At 41.2% G+C, this 27,574-nt stretch overlaps 2 protein-coding genes across 2 annotated transcripts in view; both read right to left on the bottom strand.

Annotated features, from left to right (window-relative positions):
• TTC12 (tetratricopeptide repeat domain 12) overlaps window positions 1–27,574 on the bottom strand; it is a 54,536-nt gene that overhangs the window by 15,118 nt on the left and 11,844 nt on the right. Inside the window, exons 7-17 of the mRNA XM_044666322.1 lie at window positions 25,764–25,823; window positions 21,278–21,349; window positions 18,663–18,723; window positions 18,045–18,233; window positions 16,801–16,870; window positions 15,634–15,722; window positions 9,686–9,854; window positions 4,152–4,247; window positions 2,870–2,936; window positions 830–964; window positions 240–338 (exon numbers count right to left, since the gene is read on the bottom strand). Coding sequence (XP_044522257.1) covers window positions 240–338; window positions 830–964; window positions 2,870–2,936; window positions 4,152–4,247; window positions 9,686–9,854; window positions 15,634–15,722; window positions 16,801–16,870; window positions 18,045–18,233; window positions 18,663–18,723; window positions 21,278–21,349; window positions 25,764–25,823 — 1,107 coding nt within the window. The remainder of the gene's footprint in view (window positions 1–239; window positions 339–829; window positions 965–2,869; window positions 2,937–4,151; window positions 4,248–9,685; window positions 9,855–15,633; window positions 15,723–16,800; window positions 16,871–18,044; window positions 18,234–18,662; window positions 18,724–21,277; window positions 21,350–25,763; window positions 25,824–27,574) is intronic.
• On the bottom strand, window positions 11,363–12,470 carry LOC123239054 (death effector domain-containing protein-like). The gene has a single exon (XM_044666323.1). It carries the CDS (start codon window positions 12,408–12,410, stop codon window positions 11,454–11,456), a length of 957 nt encoding a protein of 318 aa, XP_044522258.1. The 5' UTR covers window positions 12,411–12,470; the 3' UTR covers window positions 11,363–11,453.

Raw genomic sequence — 27,574 nt, 5'->3', positions numbered from 1 at the left:
CTCAAATTTAATTTCATAGCACATCCAGATACAAATCAAAATATCATACCCCTCTCAGTGAAGTGAGCCATGGAGTCTAGTAGAACTTTTAATCACATTTCTAATTTCCCATTGCCAGTACTGGATCAGTTAATAGACAGTCCCATAATATTCTTTTTATATCTTAGGAAATTAAAAATAGACCAAATGGAATAGTGTGTGTTTTAGGGATTGCACCTTGTTTGGACAGAATACTATACCTCAGTTATAGAAAGAAACTCCAGAGACAAATTCATCATGAGACCGAGAGTGGCATATAAGGTTTCCCGAAACTGAGCAACATTTTTCTCACACTTCACCTTTAGAAACCAAAAAATAATTACTATACGATCATTGTGTACCATACCTTCAGGGTCAATCTATACATTTTTTAAGGTTCTTATTACATTTCTTAAGCAATTAGAACTAAGTACCTTTCCCCTAGAACAAGTAATTTTTCCAAATCTTTCCAAATCTGCAACTTATGTTGCAAAATAGGAAATTTATATTCAAAAGAGAATGATTCCCAAGGCATTGAATAATGAAAGGAAATTTATCTGGAAACCTTAAAAAAAATAAATCTAATAGGCTAGATCCACCCTGGTTAGGTGACACGTGGTTAAGAGGTGGAGGTTGGAAGGAAGGGGTGGTCTTTTACAGTTACATCAGCCCTTCTCTAAGTCCATAAAAGACAATGGCATGCTTACTCCAAGACTTTCAGAGTTAGAGTACAGGGAAATGCCAGAGAAGGAGGAAGTAATGGCCCCCACAGAGACTAACAGATTAGCTCCAAATAATAAACTTAATTTACCATGAGACCCAAGCATGCATCCCAGCATTCTCCACAATCAGACATCTGTTTCCTGATAGTAGCATCAGTACTGAGGTTTCCCATGATGGCAATGCACTGGCAGAGAATTGATGGATAGGCATTCTCAGGATTTTTCTTTAAGAAAAAGGGAAAGAAGGAGAGAGAGAGAGAGAATGACTCCTCAAAGACAAAGCCACAGCAAACTATTATGGTCACTTCTCACATATTGATGAAAGGCCCAGGATTCAGAATGGATCCCAATTCTGCCTGATGCCCCTCAGCACAGGAGTAGCAGAAAGGTCTGCATTTGTTGGGGAATCAAGAAAATTTCCAAATGACCTTTTAGGAAACAGCTACTCTTACTCTACCCTCCGCTTCATTAACCCAAATAGGGTCCTACTGAGGTGTAGATTATTCAAATAAATTTGACAAATGCTAAGTGTTCTACTGAGTACAGAGTATGTTGTTAAATTCTGGGATAAAATGCAAAGTTTAGGAAAAAAACAGAGTTCCTGCCCTCATGAGGCTTGCAGTCTATTAACATGCATATACAGAAACACATTATAGATAACTATAATACACAAAAACACAATATAGGTATCAGAGATGTGCAAAACACAGTGAGAGGTCTGAGGTGAAGGGATGATATGAAAACAGGACAACACAGACAACTGACTTTCCAGAGGAGATAGCATTCAAGCTGGGTTTTAAAAGATGAGGAAAAGAGGGAGGGAGAAAATTCCAGGCACAAGACAAGATGAAAAAGCAGAGGGTATATTTAGAGGAAAAGAGAATAGGTCACTCTGGCTAGGGCAAAGAATGTGGGGAAGGAATATGAGGCATAGAGAACAGTGTGGAGGATATTGAATGCAGGCAAACAAGTTTAAAAATTTCTCAGTGTTCAAGAGGAAGCCACTAAAGATTTCTGATGACAGAAGAGGCAGAATTGGCTATATCCCTAAGAGATTATTCTGGCAGGAGTATGAAATGGAGAGGAAAACAGAGACAGAAAGATCTACTGAGGCTTTGGTAATAATCCATGTGGGGGGCCTGGACAAGTGACCTGGGTCAGGGTAGTTGCACTAGAATGGGGCAGGGGGATGAATGGGAGAGATATTATGGAGGTGGAACTGAAAGTACTTGGTAACTGATTAGAAACAAAAGTTAAGGAAAAGATCATCAACGAAGATAAAAACACGGTTTCAGTGAGAGACTAGATGAACAGTGATATTGCTGACAAAAATGAAGTAAGAGCAAATTTGGGTTCAAGCAATATGCTTGGCTTTGGACACAGTGAATTTCAGAAGTAAGTGGGAACTGTAGGTGGAGAGGTAAGCCTGGAGAGTAAAAGGGAAGTTAGGGCTAGAGATAGAGACCGGGGAGTCATCCACATAGTGGTGATGGCTGAGGTTCATGGAGATTAATGAGTTATTAGTTAATTAATTATTACATTAATATATTAATGGACAATTCTGAGTGGGAGCATGTAGAAGGGAAAGATTGTCAAGGACAGAATTCTGGAGAATATGTATTTAAAGGAGTGAGGAAGAGATCCAGGCACCACCAAATCAGGCAGAGAAGAGAAAGTTAAAGAAGTAAGTGAGCAACCAGGAAAGCATAGTTTTTCTTAAGAGTAATCCAGATCACTATTATCTAGTTATCCAGTTATTCAGGAGGAGAGGGTGTTCAACAGCATCCTAAAGATCAAGGAGACATTTGGTGGCATGCTTTGTAAGCTGCATTGATATAGATAAGTGTGATTAAGAGACTGAAGCTGCTAAATTCTCTCAACCTGCTACTTGAGAGGTATTCTCAAACCCAGCTTTTTCTGCCCTGAGCTAACAAAACATATCCATATGCCTCCTCCACCTGCCCCAACTGAAGTTGTTTTCTTAACCAAGGATTTGTGTAAATTCCAGCTGTGCGCAAATCATTAATCAGCCTGTGAGACAACAGGTCTCTGTTTGACAGCATAAATCATTTCTAAACAATTACTTTCATGTTTCTCTGTATGTTTGCTACCAACAATAAAGATGAGACCTTGCTTACCAGCATACTTATGAGTGTGAGAAGAGCACTTAGGTTGCTTTGGAGCTTGGTTTTGAATCTGTGGGTGGGAAAAATCAGCTATCACTCTTATTTACAAAATAAGATAAATCTGCATTGTGGATAACAGAACAACCAATGATATCTTTTGACTTTATGAAATAGTATGCATGTGTCTCGTATACACTGAAAAAATAGCTCTAGTTTGATATGTGGTTTTACATTTGTACGTCTAGAGAACTGCCTTTGATATTAAACCACAAATCTTAGATGGAGACTGTCCTAAGTATAAGTTGCCAGGATGCTTACCCTTTGCAAACTGCCCTATCCCATCTCTCACTGAGTCTATATACTGTATGCAATGCAAACATAAGATGAAGTCCAAAGATGTTTACTTATCACAAATCATTGGGGGAGCCCATGATGCAAACATTCTTCTGCTGTGATAGAAGAATTATTATACATTCCCTCCTCATATCCTCTAACCATCCTGTCTGCCACACTTCCTCCAAGTATAGGGGCTTGACTGTTTTGCATAAAGTGGGCATTTGTAAACTATCCAGCCTAAGATTTTCTCTCTTTCTTTCTCTCTTTTTAAAAACCCTACCCCCTGTCTTAGAATTGAAACTGAGAATCAGTTCCAAGACAGAAGGGCAGTAAGGGCTAGACAAAGGGTGTTCAGTGGCTTGCCCAGAGTAACACAGTTAGGAAGTGTCTGAAACCAAATTTGAACCTAGGACCTTCCATCTCTACCCATCCGTGTTACCTAGCTGCCTCCCTCCCCAAGATTCTCTTTTTAAAAAAATATGATAATACAAATAAGTTAGGGAAAATACCACAAACACTGAGACCCCAAGATCTATGTAGTTTCCCATCTTCCCCTAATTAGATTCAAGTAAAGGGCTATGATGATGATTGCTACTGTTTATTCAAGAGGTGGTGATAATCAGTGCTAATGGAGAGAAAGTGATTTTCTGAAGCCTATTGGCCCTCTCTTGAGTGACAGATATTATGCCAAAGACATTACAATTTCCTAATACTCTCTTTAGGACAGAGCCACTATGGTCCAAGGAAACAAGCTGTGGGCCACAGAGACATGTTTGTTAACTTCAACAGGAAACTCCTAGAAGGAATCATCACTTCCACTGACACTATAATTATGTTAATTTGCAACCTGGTCCACCTCTTACTCTAGTTCTTACTCTTGGCTTAAAAATGATACAGAAGACCAGAAATTGAAGAGAAAGGAATAGCCATTCCCAAAAGTAAAAATTACCTTTCCTCCAGGGCTAAGCCATTGAGTAGTTGTATCACAGTTTGAGCATCCTTCTCTTCTGAAGAATTGACAAATGCCACAAAGACCTGCAGCAACCTGTAAAAAAAACACAGAGTTGGCTCCTTGACCAATCCGTACCCTCAGAAGTATAAACTATTTGAGTGCAATCATCAAAGATGTATCTAATTTTGAACATAGATATATTATACTGAAATCTCTTCTATTTCTAGGCAAGTGAGTGAACATCTTACATAGCTTAAAGATACAAGATCTGGTCCCATTTTTATTAATCTCCAAAAAAGAGCCTACAACTTTCCCAGGAGTGTGTTTCATGTATCCCTGCTGTCATAAAAGTCTTCTTCACAGTTATCTAAGATCCCCCTGGAATCTCTGGTACAGAAGATCAATGTCAACAGATCTAATACAAAACACAAGATTAAAACAGGGAAGGAGACAAATCTGGAAAACAATTGATTCAAGGTGGTCGCTCATACCAAGCTTGGTTGCAAAGAAGAGATGAAAAAATAGACCTTACTTCTCCTTTTGGTGAGTTGGGTTGCAGATTCTGTTGATTTTGATGAACTATTTTTTAAATTGTTATCATGAGAGGTGGTTCTCTAGGGAAGCATATTCAGAAATGAATGTAATATTAAATAAAATAGAAAAAAAAAGAAAAAGTAAGCAAGTATGCAAGCAAACAAGCAAAAGGTAATTCATTGGGGGCAGCTAGGTGGCTCAGTAGATTTGGAGCCAGGCCTAGAGATGAGAGGTCCTACGTTCAAATTTGACCTCAGACACGTCCTAGCTGTGTGACCCTGGGTAAGTCACTTACCCCGCCATTGCCTAGCCCTTACTGCTTTTCTGCAGTATTGACTCCAAGACAGAAGCTAAGGGTTTCCAAAAATTTTTTTTTAATTAAAAACAAGGTAATTCATCCAATATATTTTGTAATTCTATCTTGGTATTTTCCCAGAAGGTATGTGTAACTAAGACAGTTCACATGTGTGATGAAATTTGTCTCTCTGGGGATATAAGTACAGAGGATAAAATAATCTCTATAGAGAAAAACCTTATAGTTTAGTGGGGGAAACAAGTAGATACAAAAATATAGAGCATAAATACAATGTAAAAATTACAAATACAAAGTAATTAAAAATGGTAATTTGGGAGGGAAGTCAGGCATGCAGAATGTCCAGTGCAAAAGAGATGGGAAACTGGCGTGTCACAGGAGATGAACAGAGAGCATCAGTTTGGCTGAATTGCAGAATAGGAGTGGGGTGGGGAGGGTAAAGCCAGTAAAGTGGAAAGATAAATTGGGGCCAGGTAATGAAGGCTTTAAAATCTAAACAGAAGAATTTAAATGTAGGCTTTATAGCCAGGCCCAGAGATGGGAGGTGCTAGGTTTAAATGTGACCTCACACACTTCCCAGCTGTGTGACCCTGGGAAAATCACTTGACCCCCATTGCCTAGTCCTTACCACTCTTCTGCCTTAGAACCAATATCCAGTATTGATTCTAAGATGGAAGGTAAAGAGTTTTTTTTAATGTAGGGGTCCAACCTCTTAGATCTCTTTATAAGGTTCATAATGCTTCATTTTCAGAGTCCCATTTTTTTCCATCCTGATGATATTCTTAAGCTGTTCTGTTAAAAATACCATCCTATGGGTGTATATTATATTGTAGCTGCTGTCTTTAATGGAAAACTGATGACATTCAAGTCAGTAAGTCCTGACTTTGGCCCAAGACCTCAGGATTTTGCAGAATAGAGCCTCCTTTTTAAAAAATATTGTAATGATATTTTATTTTCCCAATTATGTGTAATAACAAATTTCTACATAAGTTTTCCGAAATTGTATGATCCAAATCATCTCCCTCCCTCCTGGAGTTGGCAAACAATTTGATCTTGGCTATTCATGTATTATCATGCAAAACACATTTCCATACAATAGAGCCTCGAGATAAAATAAGAACATCTCTCTAGTTGCTTTTGGCTTCTACTTCTCTCTCTCTCTCACCCCCAAGTGAGGAAAAAGGTTTAAGGGGTTGTACACTCCTTCACAAAGAGGTGTGATCACAGTGCAGAGCCGTGCCTTCTTCCTAAAAGTCTCATTTCATTCTTTACAGAAGCTCCATTACATCTTTCTCTCATGCTCTCTTTTTAATTGTACAACATTAAAAAGTAGAGTGGGCATAAAGGCAATAGACTGAAGTTTCTTTCACTGGCTAATGAGATGGTGGAGGACTCATGGGGCGATCATAGACTTCATGTTTCCAACTCACTGGAAAAACTCAAGTAGAAATTGAAGCAATTCTGCAATTAATTAGGAGAGGGAAGTCTATGATAATTGTTTTACCTTCCCTGAAATTAAAAATGTACTTTTGGAAATTTACTCCAATGGATCTGCAGTCTCCTTGATCTGGGAGTTTCCTCCATTGGAACCCAATCCATCTATTCCTGACCATCCTAGTAGGTGATTCTTTTCCATGTCTCCCCATAATATGCACTTAAATGACAATTTAATAGTGTAGAAGCAGGGACACTTTCCTTCCTCTTTCCACTATAATATGGAATGTGACTGGTGGCCTACCTCTTCCCCATGAAAATTATGCTGGCCTTAGTAGGCATTGTGCTATGAAGGGTCCTATAGTTAGATGCCAGGCTCAGGGTGGGCTAAGCTCTCCCCTGTAAACTATAGAAGCCTAGGCTGGGAGTTAAAGGGAAGAAGACTTGCACTAGACTACCAATAGCAATTTTGGTCTTTGTCTTCACAGGCCATTTGATTCAATAAAGTGAAAAACATGTTGGACTTGAAGACAGATGATCTAACTTTGAATACTGGTTTTGATGCTTATCAGGGATACGACCAAGGATATGTGTGTCATGACGGCCCAGAAAGCTGATGGAATTCTAGGCTGCATTAACAGAGGTATAGCATCAGGAATAAGGAAGTGATGTTCCTCCTCAGTTCTGCCTCAGTCAGATCACAGCCAAAGTTACGTGATTAATGTGATATTCAGTTCTATCACATTTTAGTTAGGGAGCTAATAAGCTAAAGATTGTTCAGAAGTAGGTAACCAGGATGGTGAAAGACCATGTGATCTTGCTATAAGGATAGCTGAATTTAGTTGGGGATGTTAATTCTGAAGAAGCTTTGGGAGTGGAGTGGGGATAACAGATAAGAGTTATCACACAGTGGAGAGATCGGGCTTGTTCTGCTTGGCCCTTGGCCCACTATTATATATACAAAAATAAGTGTAATATGATGTCAAATGGAATAAACCAAAAACAATTTAAGCAGAGAGAAAGAGAGTTCACTTTTAACTGAGGGAGTTCAGGAATGGCTTCATGGAGGATGTGACATTTAAGATTGGTCAAGGAAAACAATTTCAATGAATCAAGATGCGAAAGATATGTGTTCCAGACATGGGTAATAGCATTTACAAGAATGAGAATGAGATCCAAAGATAGCTAGTCACTGTTTTGGTTAGAAAAAAGAATGTGTAAAAGGGGGTAATATAAAAATCAAACTGGAAAAGCAGGTTGGAGATAGACCATAGTGAGCTAAGGAGTTATAAATTTATCCCATAAGTAAAAGGGAACCATTAGAGGGATTTGATTAGAGGAGTGATAAGGCCTAATTGGGTCCATCAAGCCAAGTGATTATTTATTTATCCTCAAAAAAATTACTAGTTTTTTTCCCAAGATGCAGAACCATAAAAAATGGCTTATACCAGCTAAGCAGAGCCAGCAGCTTAGCACTAGTGTCCAAATTCCTTCAGTGTTGAAAACCCCTCAGTTCTGAGAGTTTTGCCAATCACCTTTTCCACCACAGGCATCCTTGCTAGACTTGCTGTCCACGATCCTTCCCTACCATAAAAATCCTGGTCATTAGATGCTCATAGGTCAGTCACAAGCTGAGCTGAAGAATGTCACACATTGCCAAGCGAATGGGTTACTTGGGGAGCACATTCCAAGAAGAATGGCATTGATATACTGAGGTTACTCTATGGCTCTACCATTATTTGGGAGAGTTATCAGTATGGAACAGAATGCATTAATTGTTTTATGCATGTCTGAGTGAAATGCCTCAGGAACTAGGAAACTGTTCCATGGGAAGTGAATAGCCATCCCTGCAGTTTTAATTAGATAGGTGAACAGAGCTCCTTCCTGTAGGACACGCAGCTGGACTTACATGTATATTTGGTTGCTTGGGTAGCTACCATATTTCCACTGCAGAAATGAAGAATTGGAGATGGGAAAGGAGGCAAGAGATAGCTTATGAGACTAACAATAAAGTGCACGTGAAAGGCCTGAATGACGATGGTGGCTGTGCAGTAGAGACAGACAGATGCTGGGGGATCCTGGAGGCAACCTTGACAAACAGGTAGAAGAGAGGAAAAAGTCAAAGATTACTCTAAGGCTTTCTGTCTTGATGAATAAGGAAGCTTGTGCAGCCATTAAGAGAAATGGGGAGGTTATGACAAGGGGCAGGTTTTGGAGGAAAGCTGAGGTAAGGAAGGTGAAGCAGTTCTGTGTTGTCTTTACTGCCCACAGGATCAAATACAAGGCACAGTCTGGCCCTTTCCTCCCTTTCCGGTCTGCTTATGCATTATTCCTCTCATCAAACTGAGTTCCCATCCTGCTAGTCCATCCACTGTTTCACAGATACAACCTTATATTTCTCTTCTCTGTGCCTTTGTCCTGGCTATGCCCCATGCCTGACATAACTCTCCCTCATCCCCTCTACCTGTTATAATCCCTGCTTTCCTCAAGAGTCCCTTTCCTTCTGGGGACAGTTACGTGGCTCAGTGGATTGAGAACTGGGTCCAAAGATGGGAGGTTCTGGGTTCAAATCTGCCCTCTGACACTTCCTACCTATATGACTCTGGGCAAGTCACTTAAGCCTCATGGCCTAGCCCTTACCACTCTTCTGCCTTAGAACCAATACATCATATTGATTCTAAGATGGAAGGTAAGGGTTTAAAAAAAAGTCACTTCCCTTCTGAAAGTTTTCTTGCCCCTCCCATACAAAGTTGTTTTGATTGTATAACTATTCTATATGTACCCACATGTAATGCTAGATAGGAAGTACCCTTCTTGGAGGTATCACCGGGGTCCTTGTCTTAACAGCTCTTAGCACATGACCTCACATGTAAAAAGTGCTTAATACTTATTTAATGACTATTAAGAGTTTAAAAGCAAGTGATTATTTGGTTTCTTTATTGTTATTGAGAAAACCCTCAAGACAGACTAAGTGTGTTTCAAAGAAAAAGTAACCCCTCACACAAGTGGGGAAACTAGACTTTATTCTGGCCATGGATACCACCTATGTTATTTCTTGGGAAGAAATGGCACAAAATGATCACTTCCCAGGGAACTCTAGAAAGATGTCATGAGCATCAGAAATAAGACAGAGCACCCTAAACTCTAACAATACAGCCTCCATTTCTAAGGAATAAAGGTCATCAATGGTCAGAAACCTTAGAAGGTCATACACGCTCCCCAGGAGATGTAATAGACTGCATAATCTTACCTGGTCAAGTCCATATGGTTCAAGACCAAGACTCTTCCATTCTGGGTCTGACATAACAGGAGCAGAAGGGTCAGGCTGTGCTGCTGGATGGGTGCAACTTTTGAAATGAGGAGGAAAGGCAGCAGGAGGTCCATGTCAGAATTTGTTAGCAAGAGGCGCTGATTCTCTTCTATAAAACACAAAGTATAGTATCGTGCTCCAGATTTATGTAAAAACCGAACTCATCAACATTCCTGAAGTAGGAAGGCACCTTCAAAGTAGAGATTACAAGAAGTCCTCTTTTGTCCTTTCTCCTCTGGCTGGCTGCTGCAGGGAGGTATGGGGGGTTGACTCTGATCCCAATAGGGGGCAAGGGTCAGGGAGAAGGAAGAATAAAGCTCATAGAGGTTCTCCTCTTTTACACTCTCACCATGGCTTGCGTGGGGGGCAGGGTTTTCCTGGAAGGACTCTCAGACCCACCCTATCTTTTTATGCTTATATCCTATGAGCAATGACCAAATCATGCATCGACCTTATACAAAAGGCTTTATATAGAGACCAATGTAAGATTAATCGACATTCAGAGGAAAACCAAACTTTGGCCATCCTGGGCATTGTCAGAGGTGTGGAACTAGGGGTTCCGTGGGGGTAAAAAGCTGGTTTTTGTGCCTTTTAAATAACAGGGGTTGAACGCAGCTGGGACATTGTCTTTAATCATGAAGATTTCTGGTCCCTAATTGACTGCCCTTTAATTACAAATGTTGTATTTCCTTAGGTTATCTGAAAGGAAATCTTAGATGTGCTATAATTGTATCCTCATAATTAATAGACAAAGGATTCTGAAGGAAACCTAGAGGATGTGACTGACATAATATTGTATTATTTTATGTGCTGAAAGTAACTTAAGCATAAGTAGCTATTAAATAAACAGTTGGGCTACTAGGCAGTACAAGAGATAGATAGGTGGATTGATGTTTATGTTACATTTTTTTTTTTGGGCTGCAGGATACATTTATTTTCACTTGAACATGGAAGGAAAAATGCCACACACACCCCTTTCTCAGGAAATGTGTGCTACCAGCAACCCTTCCCCCCCATCCTGCATACATTACAGGCACTTGTGCACAAAAGTGCACATCTGAGGGGTTCTCGGGCTGTCCCAGTTCTCTCTTCTCACTACTCCCTAGAGGAGGAGCTGACAAAGGGTAGATGAAGGACCCAGACTGGGAAATGGATCCACAACCTGTGTCCCGGGGAGATAGGGGAGAGAGAGAGGAAGCACCAGGGGCCAGGAGTGAGCAAGTGAGGAGGTGAGGCCAAACCTTTAAAAGTGTTGTTCAATTTGTTCTTTATAATTTCAGCAGGGTGGAGGGAATGTGGTGGTAAATCTCCATAATATAACCCTATCTCTTACCTCTCTCCAACAAGCTCCTATACCACAGCCCTTTGGTTTCTCAGACAAAACAAAACAAAACTAGCCCTCATAAAACCTGAGGGCAATTGAGAGAACCTCCTATTGACTCCCCAAACCACTTCAGCAGCAGTTCTAAAGAGTACTCCAAGACAAGGCTGCTGCTTCCTTCTGGCCCAGGTTGGACTCCCAGGCTGCTTGTGGAAGTCAGTGGGTGGGGGAGGGGACAGGGAGACACCACTTCCACTTTTTTTGTCTTTTCCTTTAAAAAAGAGGGGAGAGGGAGGTGACAGGAGGGGTATGGAGAAAACCCCAAACAGTGTGTGAACTCCAGAGGTGGGTGCTGAGCCCCAAGATTTGTGAAAGATGAGAGGAGGGTCAGGGCAGTGCCTGCAGCATCAAGTTCCTCAGGAGTTTCTGTCGGCCCAGCTCATAGTCCTCCTCATCCACATTCACCAGCAGCTTGATAGCCTCATGGCCCATGGCCTGTTTAAGTGAGTCTGTGATGAAGACGCCTTTGAGCGCTTCTAGGAGGGAGCCATTGATGTAGTCGCGCCAGAAGGCATCGAGGTAGGTGAGCTCAGAGAACTTGATGTCACAGATGATGGAACCCAGGTCCCGGGATTTGAGGATGGTGTTGGCCTGGTTGAAACGCTCAAACTGGCGTTCAAGTGGGTCCTGCTTATTTGAGAAGACATTGCCCTGCAGAGCCGTCTCATGCTGGCAGTACTCAGCCCTCACCCGAAGCCTGATGTCACAGGTCTGTTTCTCCTTGGGGTCTGGTGTCACAGATTTCCGGCGCTTCCGCTGACTTACAAGTGTGGCTCTCCCTCTGATTGGCCGTTTGATGCACATCTGTTGGCCAGCATTGGGGCAGCACACCACAGGATAGTGGGGAGGCACTGATTTAGGGGTTTGGGGAGGTCCCGGCTCTGGGTTACTGTGGGCTCTGGGGGTCACGTAACGGATTGACGTTTCCTCCAGGTATTTGTCTACAAGGTCTGGGCACACAGCCCGCCTCCTCTTGAGTGTGACATAGGGCAGCAGGTCATGTCGGGTGATGATTCGTAGCAGCTGCAGCACCTGTCGAAAGTTACTTTCATCACATCGGCCCTGGCGCTCCAGTGCCAACAAGAAATCTCGTCCACTTCGAATGAGGCCATGCTCATGGTCGTCGATTACATCAACAAAAAGGAAGGAGAGGACACGCACATCTCTGTGCGTCAGGTGGGTGCCCACGATGTCAAACATTCGGTGTAGACTGTACAATCCATGTTCCTGCTCTCCCCGTTCCTCGGGCCACACCTGGCTAGCCCGACGCTTTAGTCCCGCCATGCTAGGGACTCAGGTGCTCACTGCTCTCCAGAGCCCTTGCTCACTTGCTACGATCTCCACTGTGACTCCTCTTCGGCTTCTGCCCCCCATACACCTTCCTTGGCCTCCCCTCGCGTTAATTTCGGCTCAGCTCCTCCTTATGTTACATTTTTAATAAAACAAACTTTTAAATGAAAAGAAAAAAGGGTAGCTACAATGTGTGTATATGTGGTTATTTAGCCTCTGCTTAAAGATGTCCAGTTATGGTGAACTCACTTATCTTCCTTTTTCTTCTTTCCCATCATTAAACACCAAGATTATGGAAATCATCTTCTGAACACCATTCAACTTAATGCCCTTTCTAAAATATGGTATCATGAAATAGCCCTAACACTTTAGATATAATCTGGTCAGGGCACCATAAATAGCAGGACTATCATGTTCCTTTTCTATTCTAGATTCACAGAAACCCCGAATTAGAAAGGACCTCAGGGATCACCTAGCCCAGTGATGGTGAACTTTTTAGAGACTGATTGCCCAAACTGCAACCCTCATACCACATGTGAGCTAGCACCTTACCCCTGATAGGGGAGGGAGGAAGTGCTCCTATTGGGCTCCTGGGAGGAGGGGTGGGTCATGTGAGAAATGTCTTCAAGCATGGTGGAAAGGGGGAGAGCAGCCCCCTCTGGCACATGTGCCATAGGTTCACCAACATGGACCTAGACCAACTTATCCACCAAATGGGATATGCCCTCTATAACTTAACTGGTTCTTCTCTTTTCCAGGTTAAACATTCCCAATTCCTTCTAACTGTTCTCATATGGCATGATCTTGAGACCCTTCATCATCCAAGGTCCCCACTTTTGGATGCATTCTGGGTAATCAATGCATTTCCTAAAATGTGGCACTGCAAACTATAGTCAGCCAGATTTCACCTGAGCAGAGCCCCAAAGGAAGAGAATGGAGTCTACAAGCTATAAGCCAGTAAACTTAACTTCTATTCTTGGGGAAATTACTGAAGGTGTCATTAAGCAATGAACATTTAGAAATTGAAGCAGTGATTGCAAAAAAGCCAGCATATCAACAAAAAGTCATTCCAAAATAACATAATTTCCTTTATTGATGGGGTTTCCAGATGGATGGATGAGGACAATGTTATAGACAGAGTTTTCTCAGATTTTAGTAAAGCATTAGAAAAAATACTGGGTAATTTTATAGAAAATATGCACAGATGTTGGGCTACTAGGCAGTACAAGAGATAGATAGGTTTGGAACTGGTTGAATGGCTGCAATCTCAAAGTGGACCTTAATGGCTCAATGTCAGCTGATGAGGATATCTCTAGTGTAACATTCCAGAGATCTGGGCTTGATCCTGTGCTGTCTTATATTTTTCACGAATAGAGGGTATGCTGCAGATGACACACAGCTAGGAAGGATAGCTAATGTAATGGATGAGAAAGTCAGATCAAAAAGAGTTTGACAGGTTCCACATAGTACAGGGACAGACTTAGTAAGATATAATTTAATAGGAGTAAATGTAAAATAAATGTAAAATCCTGAATTCTGTAGGCCAGTGGTAGCACAAGTATGAGATGGGCAGATGTCTGCCAGACAGCAATTCATCTGAAAACTATCTGGGATTAAGGCAGCATGAATGAAGTGCAAAACCCATATAAGTCAATGGCGTGATATGGGCAGGGAAGGCTGAGTGCCCAGGAAAAACCAGAGGAGAGTTAGCGTCTCTGTTTTCAGCTCTGGTCAGAGCACATTTAAAGCACTGGGTTCAGGTTTAGTGCTACTTTTAGGAAGCAAATTGTTCAACTAGAAGGTAATTAGAGGGTGACTAGAATGGTGAAGGGCCTTAAGGACACAATTATTAAGATCAGTTAAAGGAATTGGCAATCTTTAGTCCAGAGGAGAGATAACTTAGTGGAAATGTTATAGCAATTTGAAAGATTATGACAAGGAATAAGAATCAGACTTAATCTGTGTGGCTCCAGAGGGTAAAGTAGGAACAATGGGTAGAAATTATAAAAAGGCAAATTTGGGTTCAGCTAAGGAAAAACTTCTGATAATTAGAATGATAATAAACTAGAACACTGGTGGATCTTGATTCACATTCATTTTTATATATTAAGTACTTTTATATATTAAATATTTGTTTAGCGATCTAAGTGATAGGGGGAGGGGGAAAGTAGGGAAGTGAATAAGCCTACTATGTTCCGGACCCTGTTAAGCCAAGTGCTTAACAAATATTATCTCAGTTAGGCTAATAAAAGAAAAGTTTTTCCAAGCTTCCTTTCAACTCTACGAAAACAAGAAGTGGTATCCAAAGACTATGCTGGGCCCTGAAGGGTCAATGATATGGGCTCTTGGAGATATAGTCATAATAAGAAACAAAGGTCCCAGGCAACATAATCACTTGCATGGAAAAACAGCTCCATAGATGTTTGCTGGTATTAGTAATGATGATGGTGATAATGGGATAATTCCTTTAAGGAAAGGTTCTGCCTGGTTTTTTCCCTAGCTTTCTGGGACACTATGTCCTACTTCTGAACCTGCTATGTTTTCACCAAGAATGAGACTTCTTAGGGTATTCCATAATAAGCAAAAAAAAAAAAAAAAAAAAAAAAAAGGAAAGATGGAGAAATAGATATGAACACTAGTTAGATTAGTTATATTTACATGCTTGAATTCACTAACTTGATAATAATATATTATTGAGACACAAAGAAATCTATTTCCCAAATTCTAATATGCTAAACTGTAGCTACATAGGCAAATTTAATCAAATAACCTAATCAACTTTATTCATTAAGCAGCATGTGAAGACTGTGGAGGGATGACCATATGCCTAAGGTAGCTGAAAGGTATACTATGGTTGTTAACATAAAGGAACACTAATATTAGGAGATGGAAAACTTTCCTAACACCAGAGCATGATGGGAAAACACTAATATAAAAGAAGCAACAGCATCTCCTAGGTGACCATAGCCACAAGGCTCCAAAAACAATTATACACAGCATTCTGACACTGAACTTCAGGGCTATCTTCTTTAGGGACCCCAAAGGAACAGTGAGGCTCTCACTAGTCCCAGATGCAGCTTAAAAGAGCTCAACTCACAGGTCTCTGGAGCATGCTCAGGTCTAGACACTTTTCCTCCAGGAAGCAATTCTGCCAAATGTAGTCCCTGCCACATTCATGGTGCATTAGCAATAATTAAGGGTAATTACTTGGTCTTACCATTCCCATCGCATATTGCTTTCCAGAGTTTGAGAACAGAAACACAAAGAGCCTCTTCAACTCCATTTTTTCCTTCTGTTACAAAACACCTGAATTAGGAAAATAAGGGAAATTAAAAGATTAAATCTGGAAATCAGAATTGTTTTCATCTGATTTTTTTTAATCTCCAGACTTCCCTAAATTCAGTGATTTGAGGATTCAGAGTAAAATTTGACTAATCGGTTATCTTTTTAAAAAAATATTCCAAGAGACAAAATAAGGAAAAAGAAGATAAAAAAGTGATTAACATTACTTAAAAATGTTAAGATTCTGAATGAAGCCATTAAAACCTGGGAAGAAGGCATTAAAAACAAACCCAAAGATTCTAGGGTCTCTGGCATAAGCCTTAAAAGTGACTAAATGAAGAACTCTTTACTTAATGTGTTTTTCAAGTTAGAAAGGTAAATTTAAGGAAGAGTTTGAGCTAGAATGGGGAAAACTATTCTCACAAGTGATGAGGAAGCTGCACATGGACCTATCAATGCCATCAGAGAGTCTTGATCAGGTCAAATGGAGTCTTCTGGTGCTTTTATGATTCTGGCCTACAGCAGATGGTCAAATCTAAAGAATCCACTATATTACATCAAGTTCTATAGGGTGCCATTTTTCAAATGAAATACCTGATAGCTGTGCCATTAATTACAGGGAATTAACTCTTGGATATTTTTTTCCAAAGAAATTACAGTGGGACTCAATATTGACATAAGGAACTCACTGACTTTATCAATACAACTTGAAGAGTAAATAGTCATTTATTCATATATGTATATATATCCCAGAAATCTTTGAGAATGGTTGTCTTTAAATATCAAAAATAATTCTGCAAGAGAGAGAGAAGTGACAAAATTCCTAGAACTCAGATTCTTGTTTTGGGAAATTATTTTGCTTCTTTCTTCCTAAAGCAGTTATTAGAGACCAGGGTACAAGAGGCACTCATTTTCACTGCTTAACAAAAAAGCCCATCATTATTTGATATTTAGCAAATTAAAGGCAATCTGATTTTCAAAGAAAGCTGCTGTTATTAATTTTTGATTATTTTCTACAAACTTCACAAATTTTTCCTTGAAAAATAATTGTGCATGTGGATTGTCATGCCCTGTTGTCCTTCTCATGGGGGAGTGGCCTTACCGTTTTATGATTCTGTTGTCATTGATGATACTGAATCCATTATGTGTTCTAAATAAAGTTTGTTCTGTGCCTAAAACAAATCAAAGATAACTGTGTCAGTTCTCTCAACATCTGGCTGATGGCAAACATAGCCAGATGAAAATGAATATGAAATCAAGGTCACCAAGATAACACTTTGAGAATAAAAAAAATACCTTTACACTGATTAAAAAAATTATAGGCATCATATTACAGTAACATTATTTGCTAAAGAAAAGTAGGAGATGGGTACTGTAGGTTATCTATATAATCCACCATTTCGTAATCTTTAAAGGGTTTCCCAAAATGACAAGAAAAGTTATACAAGAAAAACTGATAAATCCATTTGTTCCTAAAATATTTGTCTCACCGCTGTTCTAAAAATCTAAAGAACTCATAATCTTCACAAAACAGCAGGGCAGGCCAAGGAGAACAGGCTTGAACACATTCTGTACTGTATGCAAAAAGTAGGCCAAATACTCCATCTAGTTGAACAAGTAACTCTCTGTAGTTTGGAAGCCTTCGCATTAGTATGTACAATCCTGATAATATCGCCTCACCAGCTGCACAAGTCAAATTCTAGTCACTGAATAAATGAATGAATTCATATCAACTAAGGCAAGCTTGCATTAAAACCTTTATTCTCCTGAGAGGTTTTCATATAACATATGAGAGGCAATGTAGAATTGTGGAAATAGTGCTGGAGTTGGAGATGTAAGATCTGAGTATGAGTTCTGGATCTACCATTCTTAGTTGCCACCTTGGGTAAAAGCTGTGACTGAGTAAAATCTCTCCAAGTCTCAGTTTCTTAGCTGTATAAGAGAAGAATGTAGTCAGTTAGGTGGCACAGTGAACAGAGTAGTAGGCCTCAAATACAGCCTCAGACACTTACTAGCGGTGGACAAATCACTTAACCCTATTTGCCTCCTTTTTCTCATCTATAAAATGAGCTGAAGAAGAAAATGGCCAACCACTCCAATATCTTTGCCAAGAGAATCCCACAAGGGATCATGAAGAATCAGACATGACTGAAAACTACTGAAAAATAAAAATAAAAACTACAATATAATACTTACTTCTCAGGGCTTTTATTTTTTAAAGAAAACTTTGTAGATAATAAAACAAGACCTAAAACTCTAGAAACATGAGCTAATATAACCTTGACAGATGATCCTTAGGTTGGAAATTAAGTCAAGACTAAAAGAATATATATATTTTGAACTCACAATCTTTCATGAGTTCCGTGAGAAGCTGCAAACCCCCTGCATAGAACAAAGGGGTCTGATCAGGTTTAGAGAGGGACTTGAGCAGGTTCTTGGTGGTTACCGCCGATTCCTTTCCTGACTCCAGCTCCTCTAGGGCTATTTTCTCTTGTAATTCAGCTTTTTCCTTTTGGTCCACTTTATTGAGAGAATCTTGGAAAAACAAAACACAAAAATTGTTTTTTTCCCCTCAGTGGATCTTCTCCTGTCCCTTTCTCCAACCTCTCAACCCCTTCCCAAGCTGGAAAGTCAGAAATAGAAAGGATAAACATCTTTTTTTCAATGAGAACAATGGTTCATCCAAGAGAAGAGACGTGATAGAGGTGTGCACAACCAGAGGCTAAAAGCATCAGGGAGGTTTCAGGGTGACTCAGAAAAGACTAGGGAAGATGGTAATGGAGAAGAGCTGAGGGCAGGAAAGAAGGTGACTCAGTCCCAAAGAAGAAAGAGACAAACATCAGAGGAATGGAATGTGGGAAGCAGGTGAAGCAGGCATGCAGAGTTAACACTGCATCAAAAGGGGAGAATAAAAACAGGAGATAATAAAGCTCAAGGGGAGAGGGTTAGTGGGGACAGCCTCACCTTTCACTTGGGTTTGCAATTTGGGATTTATTTCTAAGATCTTCTGGTAGCATTGCCTGGCCTGGAAATAAGAAACAAGAACTTGCAGGTTAGTGGTGGGGAACGGTGATGACAGGAAAGGCCAGACTGCGGCCTCTCTGGGTTTCTTAATTATTTGCTGCCAGGTCCCTGTTCCGCCCCAGCCTGGGAGGAAGTCGGGACCTACTCAGCATGGAGGAGACAGAACAGCCTATTTGTGGAGACTTCTTGGAAGCTCTCCCCGAAGAGGTGATTTCTGAGGAGATCTCAGGTGGCTGAGGCAGAAACAATTACAAAACAAGTCAAAGGATCAGGTGGGAGGGTCAGAAATGCACGGACCAGAGTGGAGGGCAGTTTACAGCCAAGGTGACAGGCTAGCTAGGAGAAGGGAGGTGACTTTTCTGTGGGCATGTGAGAAGGGGCAGAACCAGGGTTCAAAGATGTATGTAACTTCCACAATAACAGCTCCCCTTTAGGCAGCACTGTAGACTCTTTACACAATGATTTTCCTATGCTACCTCTGGGATAAGAGGGGTGCCATCTCCAACGTACAGAGAAGGAAACAGACCAAATGCTGAAGGCTCCACAGCCAGTCATCACAGGCAGGACTGGAACCCAGTTCTGCTAGCTCTGAGCCTATTATTTTTCCATGATGCCACGATGCCTTGGAGTTCCCTGAAGTCTAAGATATTAGCATTTGCCACACTGATGTTTGTGCCAAGTAAACACTGCTGGACACCCAGGCCAAGTACTTGGAAACGGGAAACACTGAGAAGGAGAAAGGAGCAGGATGAAAAGAGTGTGTAGCTTGAGTTAGGGAGTGCTTGGAGGATCACAAGCAGTCCTTACACATCCTCCGTGACCCAGCTACTTGCAATCCTGTCGTCATTCCCAGTTCACATAGGGGAACACCAAGCCTGGGGTCACAATGCTCATTTATGCCAGACCCAGGCCCTAATCCAAAGTTGGTCCTCCTGGCAGCCTAGCAGGTTCATGGAGTAATCAAGAAAAGGTTTCCTGGAGGGTAGTGGGCATTGCTGAATGGGTCTGCCAGGGTGCAGGGCATGGGAAAGCACTCATTTTGGGAGACTGCAGGCACGAGGAGTGCCAGGGCTGCTTGTGGTGAGGTGCAGCCTAGGCCTAAGGGGACAGCCTCTAGTTTCTTGGGGAGTCAGACTGCCCATGAGAGCTGTCCAGTTCCTGCAGCAGCGCCCGAGCATCAGGGCCAAGAGAAGCCCAGGTGCACGTGGCAGGCGCTGAGCTGACACCTCAGAACAAGGGGAAGATGGAGCTCTGGCAGCCGGCTAAGCTGAGGGCCCAGGAGCTCCCAGGACAGTCCTTGGGCTACCACACTACCCAACAGGTAGAAATAGGGGTAACAGCAAGAAATAAAATTGGAGGTAACTCTAAGAGCATGGTTATCATGCTAAGCCCTGCTAAACTGAGAGGAGCTCTGAGCCTGGAATTAGGAGGACCTGAGTTCAAATCCAACCTCAGATACTTATTAGCTGGGTGACTCTGGGCTTGTCTTTTAACCTCTGTTGCCTCAGTTTCCTTAACTGTAAAATAGAAATAATAATAGCACCTACCTTAAAGGGTTGTTGTGAGAATCAATTGAAATAATAATTGTAAAGTTCATAACACAGTGCCTGGCACATAGTAGGTGCTATTTAAGTGCTTATTCACTTCCCACCCCCCCTTCCAAATGGAATTGAGTCATGAAGCTATGCACCACTAGTTTTACCTGACTGTATATCATTTGTGTCCCAAAGTCTCTATATAATGTGCCAGAGGCTTTTAAAGCCTGACCATTTGACTATGTGTTATGCTGAACTCATCATTGGGAAAGGGTATAAGGAAGCAGTAATGGATAGAGATCAAAGCTCTGAAGTCTTTAGAGGAAAAAGAGCTGAGTCCTTGGATGGTAGCAACAGAAAATTGCCAGTGAGAGAACATGAGGAGGCCTGCTATTTGGGGATCCTTTGAGTTCATTTCCTTAGATGGTCAAATACTTAATCTGCACCATAGCAGGAGATGAACTCAAGAAAGAACTCATAGATATCTTCCACAAAATGACTAATATGGAAAGATGTTTTACATGATTGCACATGTAAAATCTATATCCAATTGCTTACCATCACAAAGAGCAGGGAAGGATAGGAGGGAATAAGAGAGGGAAAGTGGGGAGAAGGGAGAGAATTTTGAACTCAAAATTTAAAAAAATGAATGTTTAAAATTGTTTTTACCTGTAATTGGGAAAAAATAAAGTATTATAATTTTTTAAAAAGAACTCATAAAAGAAGGGGGCAAAATTTTTTTCCTTTTCAAAAAGCATGAAACTAATTTTCAGTGGGCAGAATTTAAAGTCTGTTTAATTATACCCGAATAACTTAGGTGGAACATTTCCCATTTCATCTCCTTCCTCCTTTAAGGAGGAAAGGCATATTAACTGGGATTAAATGTTGTTGTGTGGAGATGCAAAGCATGGAATCCCTGCCCCTGGAATTCTGGGTGAGGCTGTCCCTGTACCTTTGCAGGGATTCCATGCTTTGCATCTCCACACAACAATGTGTGATGGAAAAGTTCCTAGCACTTACCATTCTGTAGTTCCTCAGGGCCAGGTGAGCTTTTCCCATGTGGAAATATGCTTTTGTGCACTTTTCATCACACTGTACAAAAAAGAATGATTGAACATGCTTCAGAATTCAGTGAGCCATTACAAAGGACAGAAATAGAGACTGGACCTGTGACTTCTTTAGCATAGAGAACACCTAGATCAGCACTGGCAAACGTTTTTGAGTTTACATACTCAAACTCAACTTCAAGCTGCCTGTGAGTCCCCTTCATTACCCCAGAGAGTAGAAGGAGGAAGTGCTTGCTTTGGGTGGCTGGACAGAGGTACGGAGCATGCAAGAAATGTCCATGGACACTGGGAAGAGGGGCAATGGAGCAGCTCCCCCCACTCCCCACCATGCTGGCTTGGCATCCATGCCAATACTTTGCCAATGCTGACCGGATGAATCAAGTCCCCTTATCCAGGTCTCTTTTCTGCAGTCTGGGGTCTTGGAGTTACCTAGGGCAATGAGAGGTTAAATGTCCCACAAGGTCAGGCAATCAGGATATGCCAGAAGTGAGATTAGAACTTGGGTTTTTCTATTTTCCAGACCCCCCCATCCAATGCCACTTGCTGGAACTAAAGTCATTATTTTTCATTCATTTGTCAACTGTGTCTGACTCTTCATGATCCCATGGACCATAGCATCAAAATTGTCAATGGGGTTTTTTGGGTAGAATTCTTGGAGTGGCTTGTTACTTCCTTCTCCAGTGGATTAAGGCAAAAAGAAGTTAAATGACTTTCCCAGGGTCATAAAGCTAATAAGTATCTGAGGTCAGATTTGAACTCAGGTCTTCTTGACTCCAGGCCCAGTTCTCTATCCATTGAGCCATCTAGCTGATTCCTAAGTCATTAATTAGCTCCTGATAATTACCTGGCTATCGTGTTACTAAGAGAAATTATTTTTTTAGTTCTCAGGATAGCTAAATCAAATTTGACAACGCTTATATCTGTGCCTATGACCAAATTAGGAGTAGCTAAGTGGTAAAGTTCAAATCTGGCCTCAGACACTAACTAGCTGGGTGACCCTGGGCAAGTCACTTACCCCAGTTTGCCTCGGTTTCCTCATCAGTCAAATGAGCTAGAGAAGGAAATGGTAAACCACTCCAATATCTCAGCCAGGAAAACCCCAAATAAGAGTCAGACATTATCAAAACAATTGTATAAGTGACCAAATAATCAAATAATAATTATGATTATGATTGTTATAACTGAAACTTATAGAATATTTTTAGGCTTGCAAAATACTTTACATTCATAATGGATGTATTTATCTGTGAGCATGATGGTTCACCCTAGTATAAGTTACTGTAGAGCAAGGACCATCTCACCTTTGTGCCTGAACCCCGCCCCCAGCACTATGCCTGACTGGCAGGAGGTACTATTTAATTCATGCTTGGTGCCTGATTTACTTGCTTCTCATGTCTGGGAAGTGGGTACTATCATTACTGTCCCTGTGCTGCAGAGAAGGAAAATAAGGCTCGTGTTGGCTAGGTGACTCACTCCATCATACAACCAACCAGAAAGAATCAGAGGTGGGATCCGAACCTGCACTTCCTAGAATCCACATCCAGCACTCTTTCCACAACATTTCTCTGCTTCAAATGTTACCCAGCAAGGAGCTCAGCCATATCAAATGGCTCTCCATCACTGAGCAACATGCCAATCAAGAAGCAAATGAGAAGCCTTTTACTTAGAGCTGAAAGTAGGGGGAGCAAAGTAGCTGCCTGTCCAGGACACGTTATCCAGGGAAAACAATGCAGGGCATCTCTTAATGCTGCTTCTTTTGAATGCCCCTAAAGTCAACTTTCTGTGGCACTTCTATATCGATTTATTCTGTGCTGCTGATGCTGAGTCTTACCTGTTTCTGAAAGCTCAAAGCTTCCAGTGAGTGTCCAGGAACATGGAGAGGCAAAATTTTAAACCTCGCCTAGGGCATACTGGTTAAAAAGCGATAATGAGAAATTAAAATGGGAAAGTAACTTGCTGACACAAAATTCTGAGGGCCTCAGAAATTCCAGAATAGGAGATTTTTACACTGCCATGACTATTTCTGTTTATAAATGCCTAGACTTCCGCTCACCTGAGGTCAGCAGGAATTTTTCTTATTAGAAGAAATACCTGAGATGTACAGCAGTGTGCAAATTACTTGGGAGAGTTTAACAATAGCAACATCCATGTGTGTCCACTTCTGCCGGCACTGGACTCATCTCTAGGACAATGACTCCAAATGAGTCTCTCCCCTGAGCTTTGATACTGCTGGATATGTCAGACTATGTCCATGAGTTATCTCAAACTCAACATGTTCAAAATAGAACTAGTATCTTTTCCCCTACACCCAGATCTCCTGTCTCCAGGCCTGGCTATCTATCCACTGAGCCACCTAGCTACAATTTTATATGTATGGAGAATACAGTAAAATCCTTGCAAACAGAGATTGTTTCAATCATAGTATATGTATTTCTAGTGCCTAGCACACAGTAAACTCTTAATACTTGTTGATTGATCATATTTTTTATAATTTCCTTTTCTATCCTCCAAAAGTTTTCAAATACCTTCAAAACTTCACTAGGCATTTAACAAATTTAACTACTGTCCTATTTTTAAAAAGTATACTCCAAATCAGGCCTGATTTGCCTTGATTTCCCTGTTAATTATTTTGCAAACAGATCAATATATTAGACCAGTGATGGGCAAACTTTTTAAAGAGGGGGCCAAAGGAAAGGAAATGCTCATCTGTCAGTCTGTTTCTAGGGCAACTCTTTCAAAGTTTCATTGTATTGTATCCTAATCATTATATTCCTCAGATTAGAAATAATGTTGGGCAGCTGGATAGAACATTTCAGGGGGCCACATCTGGCCCGTGGCCCATAGTTTGCCCATCACTGTATTAGACTAAATCAACATGAAAATGTGATTGCCCTTTTTATACTTTTCATGTTCAAATAGAGAAGGATGCCTGGTGGCCCAGCGAGAGTGCCTAGCTACCTGTACAGGAGGGAATGAAATCCACTCTGGCAAAAGTTGAACAGAACTCAGACTGGAATTTTAAGGTTTGGTAATGGAACAGCTCAAGAAGGTTTCTTTACCTCCCTTCTTTTCATTTGGATAAAAAGAACCCACGAATCCCAAAAGATAGAGTAAGTAGAAACTGAAACTGAGCTGTGTTTGATAGTCAACCTTAGACAGTTCTTGTAACTCTACTAATGGGAACCCCCCCCCAAAGAAAACCTTAATAGCAAGTGTTTTTACAGACTGAAAAAGTCGTTCAACCTTAGATATCAGCAAATTATTTTTTGAGGGGGTATTTTATATAAGTCACTTGATAAGGATTCTAACTTGCCCCTTCAAATATTTGCTGAAACCCCTGGGTGTGCACAAAATTGGGCTAAGATTGTAAAATCTTACACTGGGCTCTGGGGTGGATAGAATTTATTATCCAATTGTGTCTAGGACAAAATGGAAATGCTTCTGTTCTTAAATCCCTTCACAGCTGGGCCTAGCCTACCCTTCCAGCTTCATTGGACATTACTTTCCCAGTGACACTCTGAGATTCAGCCAAGCCAACTTCCTCCCTGTCTTTTTCACAAACAGTACCCTACTTCCCACCTCTACACCTTTGCAGTGCCCATCTCCCATGCCTGGAATCACTCCTTCCCTCCTCACCTCACAGATTCCTCTTTCTTCAAGGTCCAACTCGAGCAAACCTTTCAACATAAAGCCTTTCTTGATCCTCTCCCCAACCCCATCTACTAATGGCCTCTCTCCTAAACTATCTTCTATTTGCCTGCTTGGTATTTATTTGAATTAATTATTTTATGCTTATCCTAAAAAGCATTTATATATTTGTTGTTTCCCCTATTCAAATGTAAGCTCCTTGAGAGTAGGAATTGTCTTACTCTTTCTATTTGTATCCTCAGTGCCCGGTAGGGTGCCTGGCACATGGTAGGTACTTAATAAATGCCTGTTGATTGACTGATTAAAGATTATTTAAATACCAAGACACTTGAAATAAAATAACAGCAGGTGGGCATATCATTTTATTATTAAGAGGCCCTTTCAATTTCATCCTTCACTGCCTATTATGATAAATTCAGGAGGATCAAAGAATTATAGAATTTTAGAACAAGAAAATACCACATACGGCAGCACTATGCCTGAAGCATGACAGGCAGAAAGGCTGAATAATAGAAATTCTTTCTCCCGATAATTCTCCTCAAAACAGGGAGGTGGTATAGTAAATTTACAAATGATTAGGGCTAGAGAAAAAATATGATCTTGTGGGGAAGAGTTCTACACTTGACACTAGAGCACGACTGGCAGGGCTGGGAGCCCACTTAGGATTAGAGGTTCCGCCTCTGCACACACAACCCTGATAAGTCGGTTTATTTCAGTCTAGCATGGGGCTGCCTAAATCCTATCTTGTCCAGGTAGATTGCCTTCTGGTAAAAGGGAGAGGATCCTCTTACCTTCAGAGCCCATTCACAATCCACCAGTGCTTTTTCGTATTCTTCCAGTTTTATGTAAGCCTGCAACAACACAAAGGCTGTGAGAGGAAGCATTGGTCACGCAGAATGAGCTGAGTAGCTCTGAGGCACAAACAGTCACTGAACCTTGGCAAAGACAGGGCCTGTCTCAATGCCACCTGGAGGGGGGTTGGTTTACAGAATGGAACCAGAGGCTTGCAAGAGAAGCCGGAGTCCAGCTGTTATCTCCTCCTTTGGAAGGTTTGGGCTAAGATTGCAGAAACCAAGAGCTCCAGAAAGCTCAATGGCCTAGATGAAATGGTCACCTGGATGCTCTGATGCCAGGTTCCAGCAAGGGGCAGGGGCACTCACATGCAAGACTCTGCCAAGGGATGAAAGCCCCGAAGAGGAGAGGCTCCCAGCTTTGCTTTGGGGCATTCTGGCTCAAAGTGTTTCTTGGGAATGAAAATGACACGTGGATTTCTATACTCATGAGCATTTTAGGAACACTTAAGATTTTGGTATATTGGTGGTCCCTCTCTCAGTATCAGTTTCTTCATTTCTAAAAATAAAAGGATGATTAGATTGTCTCTAAATCATATTTTAGAGAACTTAATTAATTTAATTAAGGATACTCTGTGACCTTCCCCAAATTGTACCCTGAACATGTCTCTCCCCAAAGCCTAGAATGCAAATAAGGCAAAGGCAGAGCAGGGGGAAGGACCAGAAAACAAAACCCCACTGCTGTCCCTGCTATGACTGATCATGTTCTCCATCATGTGAGTCCATATGTGGGACACTTTTTCTTTGAAGAGCTCTCTGTCACCTGAGGAAACAGGGAATTATCCTTCTTCAGAGAAGGGGAGACTGATGTGTCAAGAGGTTAAGTGACTACTCTAAGGTCTGCCAGCAGGAGAAGTGATACTAGAAGACAGGTATGCCTGTAATCCAAGTCACAGATAGAGACTTTTAGAAACAGAAAAGATATAAAGGGAAGCAGACATAAAAAGATATTCACACAGATTGTCCTATCTAAGGGCAGTGTTTGATGGAGGGATGTTACACAGAAACTAAGGGCAGTGTTTGATGGAGGGATGTTACACAGAAAAGCACACATCAAGAATCAAGCACCAAGGGGCCAGCTGGGTAGCTCAGTAGATTGAGAACCAGGCCCAGAGATGAGAGGTTCTGGGTTCAAATCTAAGCTTAGATACTTGCTAGTTGTGTGATCCTGAGCGAGTCACTTAACCCCCATTGCTTAGCAACCAATACACAGAATTGATTCTAAGATGGAAGGTAAGGGCTTGGGGAAAAAAAATCAAGCAACAGCTTGGACTGATAAATTTCTGCAGGGCAGCTCTTGCTCTGATGGAAAGGAACCTGAGATGTGGTGCTTCCATTAAATTGGTTTATGGCCTAATTGAAGAAGATGACTTTAGAGCTCTCTGTTCCATAAAGCACCCTCCATTTCTTTTGGTGTCTGCTGTTTCCATTTAAAAGTCAGGGCATGTGAGGAAGAGGTGACCATCTATTCCAGACAGCCACAGCCATGATTTCATGTGGTTATTATTCAGGATGGGGAATCTGAAAAAAAATCAATATAGGGTGTCCCACTTTCAAGACATGGTCTTTCCCCCCCTATGCTTACGAGTTTCTCATTCTGTATTGTTTCTCTACAATCTTACTATCTACTATCTTACAATCTACTATCTTAAATAGACGTACATTTTCCAAATGGCAATTAAACTTCAAACTTATCTAAATTACACTAGCAATCTATTGATCATAACATTAGCTCTAAGAGAGAAACAAAG

Source organism: Gracilinanus agilis, chromosome 3 (assembly GCF_016433145.1).
Source record: "Gracilinanus agilis isolate LMUSP501 chromosome 3, AgileGrace, whole genome shotgun sequence".
NCBI classification, from domain to species: domain Eukaryota; kingdom Metazoa; phylum Chordata; class Mammalia; order Didelphimorphia; family Didelphidae; genus Gracilinanus; species Gracilinanus agilis.
The sequence above is the reverse complement of the archived record's forward strand: the minus strand, read 5'-3'. Positions and strand labels throughout refer to the sequence as shown.

Bases quoted from the DNA above. Each gene is read 5' to 3' on its own strand.
- LOC123239054 (XM_044666323.1), bottom strand. From the start codon at position 12,410: ATGGCGGGACTAAAGCGTCGGGCTAGCCAGGTGTGGCCCGAGGAACGG.